General features: G+C 39.5%; 1 protein-coding gene across 1 annotated transcript; it reads right to left on the bottom strand.

Moving 5' to 3' along the window:
- Positions 1-6,727: 6,727 nt before the first annotated feature.
- Positions 6,728-9,707, bottom strand: LOC120287143 (TMV resistance protein N-like). Its single transcript, XM_039299843.1, has 4 exons — positions 9,159-9,707; positions 8,613-8,695; positions 8,423-8,511; positions 6,728-7,194 (listed from the first exon to the last, which is right to left on the bottom strand). The coding sequence occupies exons 1-4, from the start codon at positions 9,705-9,707 to the stop codon at positions 6,728-6,730; spliced, it is 1,188 nt and encodes a 395-aa protein (XP_039155777.1).
- Positions 9,708-16,156: the final 6,449 nt, after the last annotated feature.

Below are 16,156 nucleotides of genomic sequence, written 5' to 3'. Positions count from 1 at the left end.
AATTCCACACACTCAATAGTTGCAAAAGTTGAAAATTTGGCCAAGTTGTTGAAGTAGCTCGGTCGTAGGCTTGGTAGACAAAGACCGACCAAAAAATTGCTTAATTTAATAAATAAGATCTTTGAAGTGGCCTCTTTTTGGTCGTAAAAGGTAGGAGACAAGAAGCACTACGGGGAGTTCACGATCATTCTAAAAACACACCCCCACAAGCAACTCAAAACACTTAACACAGAAACTTCAAACCGGCCCTTGAGAGAAAAGTGAAGTTTTTACAAATTTACAGCCAAAAATAGACAAAATCTTCAACTAGAGAGTGAAACTTGAAAAGATCTTTCCAACCATAGGTCACACATCCCAAATGGAAATTGGGAAAGCCTCCTAAAGCTCCCCGAAAAATGCCTTCTTGGTGATCAATGGAAGAAGTCTAAAAATTTTGTAAGTGTTGAGCTTAGTTGGTCACGAATGAGAGAACTTGAGCATTTTTGAGTAAAAATAAGAGACAATTGAGGAAACAAATAATATGTACCCCTAACCACCGACCGTTGCAGCGTAGAGGGTAGATCCTTTGCTCTCCCCGGTGGAGGCCAAGGTTCGAAGCCCCTACGAAGTAGGGAGGCTGAAGCGCTGTGTGGTGATTTGCCTGGTGGCATGGGGTGGTGGTTTCACCTGTGCTGCCCCCAGGGTTTACTCTCCGGCTGCCGGCCGTGCGGGGGTTCCCTGGGTCACCAACAAAAATAAAATAAAATAATCTGTACCCTAAACTAGAATACATATGGTTGGGTTTGGTCTTAAATTGGTTGACAAAAGAGGTCCTAGAGTCTAATTTTGGAGACCAACAAAAACCTTCATTGTCTGTTTTTTCTTTACAAATCTCATTTTCCAGTTCGAAGGAGCGAACTTCCATACATTTCCAAAGGATAATTTCTTGGTCTCCTTGCAAAAGGAACTAGGAAGCAAGATTTGCTTATTAGTTAAGATTGAAGACCACAAATATGGAAATGGTTGGGGTGGTTTAACGAGTACCAAGTGTTTGATGAAATGTTCAAACGAAATTTCAATCTCCAAATAGTCGATTTGTCACGCCCCAATCCTCGGGCACGCACACATCCTTCTAACTCGGTCGATTTTATAATGCGATATCCCAGAACTATGTATCGCCGATCCTTTCAATTATTAAGTACATGCGGAAACAATTATAAATCCCCAGACAATAAAATAATGGAATAGAAAAGCAGGCTATATCTTTCATATTGAAATCTACAACCAAACATTTATACATGGCATTAGACAGAGCACTTCACAAACTATTCACAGTTTCAAAGTCACACTCTGTCTACACATATACAAAGGGTTCACAAAGAGATGGGATTTCAATCCTCATCTTGGTCATACTCAGGATCATCCCGATCCTCCTCTGACTCCTCTTCACTCAGATCATTCTCTTCCTCAGTTTCGCCTTAAGAGTTCTCCTTCTCAGATTCCTCCTCCTCAACTCCTCATCGGGGTCCTGAAATGTTTTTCCCAAACCGGGATGAGACTACGTCTCAGCGAGTTCTACCTCACTAAGACTCAATTAGGAAACCAATACGCTAACCGGGCTGCCTATACACACACAGGGCAGAAGACTTACCTTAGCCTCAGATTCCACCTGCATATTAATATAATTCAATAGGCACCAAAACAATCACATCACATATCAACATCTCAATCAATCGATCCACTCAATCACACGCCAACAAAACCACTCACGATCAATTCCATTCAATCAATCATATCACAACATCAGATCAAAGCAATGATCAATCGATCTAGTCGATTACATGTCAGTTGGACCATTTCTAGGTCATCTCACTCCACACCATATAATCTCCAATGGTACACTCAGTCACCGAGCTACAATAATGCTCTCGGGCGTCTATTCGCCAAGGTGATGTACAATAAACACTTTATGTGCATACTCTTAGGCATTCTAATTACTTTCAACCACACGGGCATGATACTCGACACACAGAATTACAACCACACAGGTACGATCTACACCACACATACATGATCAATTATCACCACACAGGCATGATCACTTATCGTCACAAGGGCATGATCAATCATCGCCACACAGGCTTGATCAATTATCGTCACACGAGCATGATCAATCATCGTCACACGGGCATGATCAATCATCGCCACACGGTATGATCAATACTCAACAATTTATGTGCCTTCTCTAAGGCATCCTACATGCCAAAGCGATGTAATAATCACCGAGCCACATCACACATAATTTCTTCTCATCTTTTATCATCATTGATAAAATATTGTGCGTGGTACACGATTGTCCTTAGCCAAAATATAATGACTTCGATTCTACAAATCCCACCATTATTTGCGTCCACCAAAACACTTTCGGTGCTATCAACTGACACCCGATTACTTTCCAATTAATTTTCCAAATTAATTAATCCAGGAAAATAATCTTATAATCACAATTAATTCATTTTAGCACAAAATAAAGCTCAATTAAATAAACGGACTATGCCACGACGATCAACACGAAATTTCGGTTGTCGGCCATCAAATTCTTAATTTCCAAAAATTAATTAATTAATTAATTAATTTCGAAAATTAATTATTAAATATTAAAAATTCAATTTAGCTCAAAATAAAGCCCGATTAAATAAACGGATTTCGCCACAGTCATCAGCATAATATTCCGGTCATTGGCCATCCCTGTTGAATTTTCAAAAATAATTAATTAATTAAATTAATTCCGAAAAATAATATTTAAATACCAAAAACTCCACTTAGGCCCGAATTGTCAAATTGAAGCCCAATAAGGGTCGGAAAAAATTCCGAGACACTTCTAATAAATAGTAGACCATGTCTACTTGCTAATTGCATAATCAATTTGTCTAATTCATATCACAATTGACTAATAAACACTAATTCATACTAATCTAACCACCTAAACCTAATTAATTAAAACTAATCAACCTTTAAACATCATTAGTCTAGCGAGGATTAGTGAGATTACTCACCGGAATCACGTGCAAAACGTATCAATCCGACGAGAACGACACGAGGGACGATTCTTCCCAAAGCACGGCTTGGGTTCAGGGCCTAGAAACGGCCCAAAACGGCCCATGAACCGGTTGGAAACCCACTCGCGGGTTTGCTGGTTTGGCTACGAAATAGGGGAAAATAGAGATGGTTAGGATCAGAGAAGGGTCGGGAAGGTAGGCGGCGGTCCGGCAAGGCTACACGGTGACTTCGGCAGCTTGCTCGGCCACTCACGGTGGCTGGACGAGGCGGAATAAGGGTGAGAGACGCACGGGGGAGGCTTGGGCGCGAGGAAACGAGGGCTGGCGGAGCGCATGGCGAGCAGCAGACGAGCGGGCGCGGGCCGCGGGACGGCGGCGAGCAGCAACGACGACGAGCTGCTTCTTCTGTCTTGCTGGTTTGTTCGAACCAGAGGAGAGAGAGAGTACCGAGAGAGAGAGGGGCGTCAACGGTGGCTGAGGAGGGCTAAGGAGAGGCGAAGGCGGGCGAGACGGCGGCGGAGCACGGGCAGCGACGACGATTCGGTGTGGCTGCTGCTGTCTCGGCTTCTTCAGCTTCTGGTTCGCCGTTTCCACGAAGAAGAAAGAAGGAGAAGAAGAAAGAGGGGGGTTCGGTCATGAGGGGTGAGGGAGAAGAGATAAGAGAGAGATAAGGGTTGACTAGTCAAAGAGGGAAAAAGAAAGAGAGAGAGAGAGGGCAGGCGGTGGAGGGCTATCCGCACGAAGGGGGAGGGGGAAGGAGAGAGAAAAGAGAGAAAAGAGAGATAAGGAAAGAGAGGGAGAGAAAAGAATTAAACTAAAATAATACCATAGTCTTATTTTTTTTCTTTCTTTTCTCTTTCTCTTTCCTTTTCTATTTTCTTTTAGTCTTTAATTTTTCCTCCGATAATTTCTTTCTTGAAATTTCGAACTCACCAATAAATTAACAGACGATGAGACAGTCCTAAAAATGAATTGTGACATGCCCGAATATTCGATTCCAAAAATCGAATTAAATTTCATGATTAAAATCGACCAGATGCAATTTTAGTCCAATCTAACCAATTAGGTAGCTTTTAGGGATTTTACCGAGGTTATATCCCTTAACGGCTTCACCCAATAGGTTAGCTAACTCGTGAGTGATTAGCTCAGAGAAAAAGGACCATAAGCGCGCCAACGATATGCACATTTCACTTTATCGAAACTAGATCGAATTTCAGGATGTCACGCGATTTGAGCTCGATTCTCGTGATATTCATAATCTGAGTTGTTTCATGTTCGTGTAAATAAAGCATAGGTTGTTTAGGGAATTATTTCTAAAAAATAAAAAATATATTAAAAATGAAAAATCTAAAATTATATATATATATATATATATGTGTATGTATGTTAGTATCAAATTAGGGCATAAACCTTTATAAGATCTTCCCAATTGTAAAAATTTATTGTCCTAATTTAATACTATTTTGGTATTTTATAACCTTTTTTTTTATTTATAAAAATCCACTTTGCATAGATTAAGAGTAGTCTCATGCATCTAGAATAAGTCCATGCATATTTAAAATTCCCATTTCATTCACGAGGGCCTTGTCTCAAGGCATAATAACAAGGCCATATAATATTATTTGCCCGACTTGAATTGGGTCTTCCATTTCCATATATACTTTCAAGCCATTTCAATTTCATGAATGTTTACTTACCACACCACTTTTTGATAATTTAAATGTAAATTTCTTTCCTAAATTTGGTTAGGATTAGTCTCGACATTAAGGAAAACAATCCCACAAAAACATTTGCATGGACACTCACTAGCTTTAACAAGGAGTATAATTGATAATTAAGATTGTGTGGCAATTTAGATAAATAGCCTTCTGAGTTAGTGGTACCATAATGGTGTTAATAGATATATTGGCATAAACAAGTCTTTGTTCCTAGAAATCTCTTATTGCGTAGGAATGGGGGCAACACTCCTGCGTCTTGATTGATATCTGACCAACTCTAATAAACTAATGGCAACTTCTAGAAATATTTAGGTTGTTAAGAACTAAAATACGAAATCCAACATTGCATAAAATATGGGCATGGGAGAGCCCATGTCTAATCCAAGGCCGTTGACCCACCTCTTTAGAGGCAACCTAAACCTCTTCCTTTTCTCCCGACAAAAAAAAAAGGGAGGTCGCAACATGAGTATAAAAGTGAAGAACAAAATACTTCGGTTTTACTCGATCAAAAATATTTTTGAGCTAAATAAAGAGACGAAAAAAAAATACTGTTAGATTCGTAAATCAATAATCTAAAGTTTACTATTTTCAAAAGACACCTGATGTTGATTATTATAATAGCATCCACAACCACTCGATAGTTGATAGCTCAGATCTTTTACTTAAAAGATAAGATAACATCCTTATAAATTGAAGAACAAAAATGCAAGAATTGATGCACCCGTTCCATACAAAGGGCGCTCAAGATCCTTTTAATCTTTAGTAGGGGGATTGACGTTGTGGAGCTATAAGACTCAACTCTTAATTCCAATTTTGGAAGTGCATTTGAAGACCTAAGTCTTTTGGCAAAAGTGTAACCAAGTATTTTACTCTTAGATAATGCGATCAAGTCTTTCAACCTCTTAAATTGGTGCAATCAAAACTTAGGGTGAGTAAATTATTACTTCAATATAAATCATCAATATGTCACACAACTCATTGGCAATGTAAAATCACATAGGCAACATTTCAATAAGTGGATTTAGTAATTGTAGTAGTCCTCATTACTGTTTTCTCAAATGAGTGAAGGATAACAGATTGGAAATGTTTCTAGTCTTTCCTTAGCTAAACGTCAAGATGCCATCATGCTTAATGCAACAGATATTATACCATATTGGTAATGAATATTTGTTAAGCCTCATCATACATAATATATTCATACTTTCCAGCTAATCGAAACGAATAGTGCGTAATTGATGTTAGCATGATTAAATATTAAATCACGAATTCACCTAATAGTTTAAACCTTTAGAATAGTTGGCGGTAATCACACAAAGTCTCACATAGTAACAAAGAAGGAAATCATGATTTTAAATCTTTCCAGACTTCATTTGTCTCCCTAATTAAATATATCTACGCTTAATACTAGATAAGAAGACCTCAGCATGAGGGGGAGTGTTGGTGTAATTAATACTAAACCATGCTTTCATCTAATGATTTAAGTTTTTAGAACAGTTGACAGTAGTTCTACAAAATTTCACAATTGAAATGAACAAAGCATAATGACTTCATGCATCACAAATATTCAATTTGATATTGCCTCAGCATCATTAAGAAATATAAGACAAGGGTCAAGAAGTGGTGTGAGGATACTTGGATTTGTTCAGGTTGGTGGTGAGCCTATGTTTGTCAATTTAGTTAATTCCATGCTCGGGGCCTCAAAACTCTAAATACTCGCCGCCAACTCTTTTTAAGCGTTTTTCCAAAGCCAGCTCTACAGTTAAGCAAACAAAACCCGAATTGAAAACTGCTATTTTCTTTTATGTGATCCAAACGCACTTGAGAATTTTGATGCAAACATTCAAACCAATATCTATGATGCAAAGAAAATCTGGAAGGAGTCAGAAGCTACTCACCTTAGTATTGCACCAGCTTTAACCTGGACTTGATGTGCTTTAATAAGAAGTTCCTGCACTTTTGTGATGATGTATTCTACTTCAAGTTTTGCAAGTTCCGACGTCGCATTCGCTTCCCCAATATAGTAGACTGAATGGTGAGTTTTGCAGCTTCTCGACGCAACCTCCAGTCCATGTCCAACTTGGTGAATGTCGGCACATTGGGCAAGCTTTCTAAGGACATGCAATCTATAATCTTCACATTCTTTAGAGAATTCAATTCTTTAAAACCTTCGATAGCTCTCAACTTTCTACAATATAATAGCTCAAGATGCCTTAGCTTTATCAACTTTGACAGGTCAGACAATTGTTCAATCCCACTGCACTCGCTAATTTGTAGAAACTTCAGTGATTCCAATTCCCCCAAACCTGGAATCTCCTCTAGTTTGGGGAACTCATGAAGTCGTAACTCTTGTAACCTCTTCAAGCGCGATAGATTGGGCACACGTGGCGTTAAACAACCGCTGATAGAGATAACTGACAAGCTCTGGAAGTTGGAAAAATCTGGCAATTGCGAGATAGGGTAAGGTTTCAAGGATGGTGTTATACATAGTTTTTATAAAATTTGAGATTATAAGAATCAACTACGGTCAAGGGAAGAGTAGGGAATTGAGCAGCTTCAACAACTAGGCATTTCAAACTCGACGGAAGCTCTGGCAATTGGCAAAGCCGATGACTTGCAATTCTAAGTGTATAAAGACTAAAGAAACCACTGATCTTTCTAGGCAACATAGAGATTGGGCTCCCATCTAAGTCCAAGATCCTCAAACGGGTTAGGCACCACATTTCCCATGGGATTTCATCCCTAAGACGTGGACAAAACGAGGCATCGAGCTCTTCGAGTGTCTCTACCCCTCCAAGAGCACAAGATATTTGTGTATCTTTGTGAATGACATCTTTAAGACTTTTAGTCTCTTCAGATTTCCAATGGAATCAGGGAGAATGGAGATCCCTGAGAGTTTTAAATCCAACTCAACCAATGAATCTAATTCCCCAATAGAGACCGGAAGCTCATGTAGATTCTTACATTCAAATAAAAGCAAATGTTTGAGATTGTTTAACCTTCCAATGGAATTAGGGAGAACGCAGATCCTTGAGAATTTTAAATCTAACTCAACCAATGATTCTAATTCCCCGATAGAATCTGGAAGTCCATGTAGATCATTGCATTGAGATAAAAGTAAATGCTTGAGATTCTTTAACCTTCCAATTGAATCGGGAGAACGAAGATGCCCGAGGCTCTTAAATCCAACCGAATCAATGATTCTAGTTTTCCAACAGAGGGAGGAAGTTGGATGATACGATGATGAAATGGGATTTCAAATTTTGTCAGATATTTTAGATTGCCTCTTGTCTCGGGAAGCTTGGACAATTTGCTAAAAGCGGGGCATGATAATCTCCAACAAGCATTCTAGAGAACCGATTTCTTCGGGCAATGCTTCGAGGGATTCACATCCCTTCATATTCAAAGTACTAAGCAATTTTAGCTTACCAATCGAGCCATCAACCGTAGACAAATTCACACACCTTGTGAGAATTAATTTCTCCAACTTGTCAACTCTGAAAAATCAGGTGTCTTAGTCAACTCATAGCATTGCGTCAAATCTAGAATTTTCAAGTTTTCGCCATCCGCAATGGAAAAATAGGGTGGAATACATGCCAACAAAAAGTATAAGACTATGAAGGTCAATAGATAGAATTTGAAGCGAATATAAGTGAGGTGTGTTGATACCTTGATTTGCCTCCATCCACCCCAATTGTGAGTGATCATGCTCCTCGAAAGGTTGAGCACAACCAAATTCACCAGTTGAAGATTTGTCGCTGAAAAATCCAACGGGTAATGACGCCAAGACAACCACCTCAAATTACGAAGAAGATTTTTGAAGTCACCTACCAAATTCAGTCTCTCCCCTTCAAGGAACCTCAGCATTGGCAAATAGGCTAATTCTTCGGCTGTTAACTCATAACTAATATCCAAACTGAGTGCTCGTACAGCTTGTTTTTCCTGCCAGCAGTAGTAGAGAATAAAGATGAGAGTATGCAACAGGGGAAGCGAAAAAACAAATGCACGTACTCAACAATATCAATAGTTCTTCTTCAACCCCAAATTAATCAAATCAAACACAAGTTGTGATAAAATAGTTACAGTTCTTCTCAACTTGAAAATAAGACAAAACAAGCATGTTTAGAATGTCCAATTGGTGTTGATTCCTTTGTCTTTTAACAGACTAAACACTTTTTCAAGGAAACAAGGAAGTCATTTTCATTCTCACTGAAACAAGAAATAAGGAATTTCAACTAACCAAACAGAATGTTAGCTTTCTTCTTGTCTTGCATGAGTAAAAACATTTAATTTCGTTGTTAAAGAGTTGTTTTCTATTTCTCTATAATTTAGAAACCTCACATCAGAGCACATGACCAAAGATTTTGCCAGATCAGTTATTTCTTCTTTTTGTAATAACTTTCACCTTGTTGCAGCTTTGCATGTCTAGAGTATTCTCATCAATCCGCACCCAACGGCGCTCTCCGGCATCTTCAAAATTCTCTTCCTTGACAATGTACCTTCCTAGATCTCGAACTTCATCATGCATCCAGAACCTATTGAACTCATCGATCTTTATCAATGACATGAGCAGAAGAACATCAATTGCGCTGCGTGGAGAATATCCACTACTACGCCACATGTAATCCGCATAAGTCTTATCCTCCCCTATGCAAAAACATGCTATGTCTAGGAATATGGCTTTTTCTATGTCATCCAATCTCTTGATACTCATCATCAGTGTTTTTCTTACGCGCCTATGTGGCACTTGCTTTAAGTCCTCCAATGTTTCGTCCCACTCTGATCTAAATGTATTGGCAAAACGAGAACCCACAACTTCCAAAGTCAAAGGAAGCCTTCCTATGCTTGAAACGACTTCTTTCGAGAAATTGTAGCAACCTTCTGGAGGAGTATCACTTCTAAAGGCATGCCTACTGAAAAGTTGAATTGCTTGATCTATAGGCATCTCCAACATTGGGTAGGCCAAGTAATTGTTAGGCAGTATTTGGTAGCCCTTATCTAGCAATGTGTTTTTGTCCCTAATTGTGATAATGATCCTACTTCCGGAACCAAACCAATCGCATCTCCCTGCAAGTTTATCGAGTTGGCTCTTCTTGTCCACATTATCAACAACAACTAGAACTTTCTTGTTGATAAGACCTCTTCTTATACGATCGATCCCATCGTTGGGGTCATGGATTCCATCAATAGAGGTTGAGCCCAATGTGTCAGATAACAATTTCTTTTGCACGTCTAAAAGACCTTGACATGGGACATCATCGAGGAAACTACTACAATCGAATTTAGACTGGAATCGGTTGAAGATAATGCTAGCAAGAGTTGATTTGCCAATACCACCTACTCCATGGATTATAAGGAATCGTACATGGTCATTAGAGTCAACATCCAACAATGTTTCTACACGTTTTAAATCATCCGTTTCAACTAAATGGTCAGGAACTAATCTGTTCTTCCCCTTCAGCTTAAGTAGAAGCTCTCGAATAATCAATTTTGTAAGTTCCCCATACCTGCTGGACAGCGATGGTGGACAAATTTAGACATAAAATAATGACAATGTGCTATTCCTAACTTTCAAGCGTATGCAATTTGAATAACATAAGCCAAGTATATCAAGACCGATTTACAAAGAGTGGCCGTTCTTCAAATAACAAATTTCAATCCATTTAAACATAAGAATCTCAAGTTACAATGAAAATTTTCATAATTATAATGGTCTCCAATTAGCTGTTGTCCCTGCGCAGGTTCCCACTGATTGGATTTAAACACTAACCGCTGCCCAGATTCTCACTGATTGGGTGTAAACACTAATACTTACTTTGGATGCGTTAATTAAGAAGAAAGGAAATTAGGTCATTTCATATTTGGTTGAAGAAAAGCACAGAGTGGAAAAGAATCCAGTCATATATTGATAACTATTTCGTCCATCTACTCATACCGCGTCTCCAAGTCAGCTCTCTCTCTCTCTATAAGGTTAAGTGCACATGCGAGCAAACAAAGCGCCAATTACTACGTGACAAGTGCCCAAGTGGCAGAATGGACATTCTCACTAAACTTTTCCAATTTTCAAATGAGTTATGAAGTGAGGGTGTGATGCGAGATTATTGCGTCTAGTAACTATCTATGCATTGATTATTACGTTGAAACTTAAAAACTATTCCTCTATTTTTCTTTAAAAAATATAAAACTTTTACACACCCATATGTAATAAAGGAGGACTATTCTCAAAATTTCTAAAGTACCCCTAAAATCATATTTAAAACAACATATGGTAGTTGTTGTTTCCACTTCTCTTTTGTCTAAATTTATTGAAAATTATCAATTTTTTATTTAAAGTTGTTCTACGGTTTTCAACGACCGAACAGACTGCTAACTTAGCATTCAGCAACAACTTGACGATGACGTAACATTAACGTCTAACTTTTTTCAACTTACAGAGAAATTGATTACTCAAAAGACTGGATGGAATACACGAGGTAAAAGTCCTAGAGATGATTGATATCGTTAGACGTATAACACGACCAATAATACTTTAGCTAAGTTCTTGATATATTATGTTAAAATTAAGAACTCAAGAAAAAGTTGTGTAGGACTTACCCTTTTCGTTCCAGCTTCCAACCTGCTCTGGTCGGAACCTCAACCAGAGCATCTCCCCAGCGCTTGACTTCAATGGAGCCATACTTCTTCTCATGTTTAGACAGGGCATCTCTGTACAAATTTGTTTTAAGCTTGACATCATCCGGCTCTACATCGAAAAAAATGGGGAGGATCTCCTTCCTCCCGTCTGATTTGGAAGTGCAATCTACTATATGTGCGACCTCACGAAGACACCACGGACTGGAAGCGAAGCCCTTAGAGAAGATGGGAATATAGATCTAGGTGTCGTCAAGGGCCCGCAAGAGCTGTCCACTAATCTTCTGACCGACTCGGAACTCCTCATCATCTTTGAAGACACGGATTCCTTTCTCCACCATGTCACTATAGAGGCAACTAGTAAAGGTGTTCCGAGTGTCCGGTCCCCTGAAACTCAGGAACACCTCAAACTCCATTCTCAATGTATTAGCGGACGGTTCCATCGCCTTGAGACAGAATCGAGTCAATGGGTTTGCTTGAGGCAAGAAATCAATCAACAGTTACGAAACATAAAAGGAAGGAAAAGAAAACAGATGGTGGGCTTGGTTAGTCACAGACTCACAGCCATCAATCAACAATGGCATTCGACCGAGAAATCGAAAACGAAACTGATATAAAGAGAGAGCACCTAGTGCGCTGGTTAATGGCCGATCGAGATGAGACAGCGACTGAGTCGATGGTATGGAGAGAAGGACGGAAGGACGCTGCCGGAGGGGAGAGAGGGGGGAGAGAGAGAGCCCAGACCTGAGAGCCAGAAATGGAAAGTAAGAAGAGTTCTAAGACAACGAAATTATTGGGTAGGAACAGGATTTCAACGCACGAAAATCCCACTCCATTCACGGGTCGGACAACGCTCACCCTCCCTCACCTCACGTCACCCTGTCTCCCCTCTCTTCATTTTCCTTTTGTTTCTTCTTCTTGTTTCTTCTTCTTGTTCTTCTCTTCCACTCCAACGTCTACTACACCCTTCCAACCAAAACCACCGCCCCACCGCCGTCTCAGTCCAACCCTCGTCGCCGTTTCAGTCCTCCATCATCAAGATCGAGGTTGAGGAACCGTACCTCAAGAGGAAAGTCTCGAGGTTATCTGCTTCTTCCAGCGAAATCGAGGACGTCGACTTGCGGCTTCAAGTTTCCTGGACGACACGTGTCGCCTTGGGAGTGGAGTGAGATTGGTTCCGCTTCCCAGGAAAAGATCTGACAAGACCGGCGAGGCGTACTCTTCCAGGATTATTTTTATGGATCTGAGTTGTCCTCTCCTGGGGTCTACTCTGCAGTTGGAACATATTTTAGTCGAGCTCTCACAAGTCAAACGAAAAAAAGGACTGATGCTTACACCCGTGGAAAAACACTAGGATAATCTTATTTCAAGAAAAAAATCATTTAAATTTTTAAAAAATTGATTGCTAATATCACCTTTTTTTTTTGTAAAAAATACGATTGCTATTAATTTACTTAACCAAGTTTGGAGGAAATACATCAAAAGTATCGGAACATAACAAATCAAACAGGTTGGGCTGGGGATTAGCTATTCAATTACTAGGAAGACAGTTAAATCTTTAGGCTTTTGCAAGTCAATCTGTTGTCCTATTAAACTCCTTGCTACAATAGGCTAGAGAAAGCCTAGAAAACTCCTTTAGCTTGGCCTTAATTCAGTCCACAATGCCCTTAATTTCCCAACTTGTTGCAATTGTCGCCAAAATGCTTTGCACGAGGGAAAGGCAGTCCAAATGTACTTGCATTTTCAACTCGGATCTGGAAGAAAGGAACTCTAAGGTTTCAAGAAGTGCCATGGCCTCCGCCTGTTCTGCAGTAGAAACCACAACCAGCTTGGAGAAGCCATCAACAATAAGCCCCTTGGAGTCTCGACAAAGGCAGGCGATGTATCCCCTGTTCTTCTCTGAAGCTACGGTGGCTTCTTCATGCAATCCCCTATTGGCCTCCGCATGTTCTGCAAAAGAAATCACAACTGGCTTGGAGAAGCAATCAACAAGACGCCCCTTAGAGTGTCGACAAAGGCCGGTGATGGCGATGAATCCTCTGTTCTCCTCTGAAGCTGCAGTAGCTTTTTCGTGCGATCCCCTGTTTTCGTTGGTTTCTTCGTTCGATCCCCTGTTCTCGTTAGAAGCTGTAGCCGCTCCTTCATTTCGGATAAAAGAAGCATCGATGTTAACTTTTAGCACATTTGGGGCCAGGGGTTGCCATCGGTAAGTCTGAGCTTCACTTGTCTTCTTTTTCTTTGGTTTGCAGTTCCACATGAGAAAGTTCTCGTGTAAAGCTAAAGCTTTGAATAGTGTTTGTTGCGGATGCAGGGGACGTTGCCCGAAAATGAAGTGATTCCTGTCTTTCCATATGCACCACAAGGTTGTTGCGGTTAGGTCAAACTTCAGATCTCCTTGTGGGTTTTTTTTAACCTGCACAGCCAGTCATCAAATCTTGTTAACCCAATTCTTGATATTTTAATTTGTAGGGAGGTGGGAAGCCATATTTGAGCTGTCCATGGGCAGAGCAAGAGGGTATGTTCAATGGTTTCAGCTTCCTATTTGCATATGGGACATAATGGGGTAGATACTATCTTCTCATGTGTAAATTTTCTAGAGTAGGCATTGTATTTTGACATGCACTCCAGAGAAATAGTTTAACTTTGGGTAGAGTTCCAAAGTGCCAAATATATTTCCAGAGTTGAGGTGTCGTTTGGTGATATGAAGTTGTTGTTGTTGTATGTGTGCTAGCTGATCTATCTCTAATGGTGAAATAACCGCCTTTAACTGTGTAGGACCTTGGCTTGTTATTCATCCAAACCAATTTGTCTTCGTAGTGGGTAATCCAATAGGGGTTTCTAGATTTCCTTCATTCTTTGATCATCAAACAGCGATCTTACCATTAGTTCATCCCATATCCCAACTTTTGGTTCTATTAATTCAGCCACATGAACTGGCTCATTTCTTGTTGTTGGGCCGCCAATAAGTCCACTTTTCAACCATTTGTCTTCTCGAATAAAAATTTTCTTTCCACTTCCCATTGAATACATAACAAATGGTGCTATAGAATCTCTTCCGAGGATATACTTTGCCATCCCCATGAAGGTCAGGAACCTTTTCTAGCTTTCCAAAAATCACCATGCAGATAATAAAGACCCTTCATCACTTGGCTTAGCAAGGACTATGGTTGCTATGAAAAGCGCCAAGCTTACTTCCCTAACATAGCTATATTGAAGGCAAGTAAATCTTTGAAGTCGAGACCCCCCCAATTCTTCCTAAGTTTTAGAGTTTCCCAATTTTTCCAATGAACCTCAGCAGATTTGTTATTATTTCTCTACCATAAATTGGCAATTTTCTTCTCAATAGATTTGCAAATTAAAACAGGGATTTTGAAAATGGACACGCATATTGAGGAATGGCACAGATATTCTTGCTTTGATCAATATTTCATTCCCTGCTTTTGACAGCAAATTATCCTTCTAATTTTCCAACGTCATATTAACTCAAGCTAGAATCGAAGCGAATATATATTTCTTGGAAGCTCCCTAATCCAAAGGAATTCCTAAATACTTCCTTATTTTCTTTATCTCTAGAACTCTTAATTCTGAAGCCATATTTCTTCTCAAGTTCATTGGATAGCTTTTACTAAAATAAATGCCTGACTTATTAAGATTAATAGCCTGGCTTGATGCAAAACAATATTGGTGTAAAATGGCCGCCAGATTTTGACATTCTAATATGGTTGCATGGAGAAAGAAAATTGAGTCATCTACAAATAGTAAGTGTGATAGAGTAGGACCTTCTATTCAACTTGATTGCTCGGAGTGTACCATCTGCTACAGCTTGTTTGATTAGGTTTGAGAGGGTGTTTGCCATTAAAATGAAGAGATAAGGGGATAGTGGGTCACCTTGTCGAATCCCTCTGGTTGGCTTAAATGCAGGTAGGAGTTCCCCATTGAAATTTACACTAAATGAAACCGTTGAAACATATTGCATCACCCATTGTACCCACTTATCATAAAATCCCATCTTGAGTAAGCATGCTCGAAGGAAATCTCATTCAATCCGATCATACGCCTTCTGCATATCCAGCTTTAGAACAGCTTGGAATTTATTCTTTCTCTTCTGAGTTCGCATTCTATGGAGTACTTCCTGCATAATTAGGATATTGTCTTAAATTTGTCTACCCCCACAAAAGCACTTTTTTCTTCAGCAATAAAACTTGATAGCAGGGGTTTAAGTCTATTGGTTAATACTTTGGAAATGATTTTGTACAAAAAATTGCAGAGGCTAATTGGGCAGAATTGTTCAAGCTTTTCGAGGTTTGGGATTTTGGGAATTAGGGTGATTTGGGTTCTGTTCATGGCTTGATTTAGGTAAACCCGTATCAAAAAAATTCTATACTTCCCTACAAATATCCTGGCCTATAGCTGGCCAATGATTCTGAAGAAGAGTCCATTAAGTCCATCCGGTCATGGGGCTTTAGTAGCTCCTAATTGGTTCATTGCAGTCGTAATCTCCTCCAAAGTAACAAATTTAACCAGCCATTAGTTCATCGTTTCATTAACATAAGTTGGAATTTGGTGAAGAATAGGTTGAAAGTTTCGAGACCCCATAGACTCATACAAATTTTTAAAATATGTCTCTGTCATTTGCTTCAAAAGTTGTTCCTCTCTCACCCCATCATCTTCAACATTCTTTAGCATGGTTATTATGTTTTTGGATCACCTCTGAATAGCTGTAGCATGGAAGAATTTAGTGTTTCTATCGCCCCATTTCAACCAGCTAATTCT

The sequence above is a fragment of the Eucalyptus grandis genome, chromosome 8, assembly GCF_016545825.1.
Source record: "Eucalyptus grandis isolate ANBG69807.140 chromosome 8, ASM1654582v1, whole genome shotgun sequence".
NCBI classification, from domain to species: Eukaryota; Viridiplantae; Streptophyta; class Magnoliopsida; order Myrtales; family Myrtaceae; genus Eucalyptus; species Eucalyptus grandis.
The sequence above is the reverse complement of the archived record's forward strand: the minus strand, read 5'-3'. Positions and strand labels throughout refer to the sequence as shown.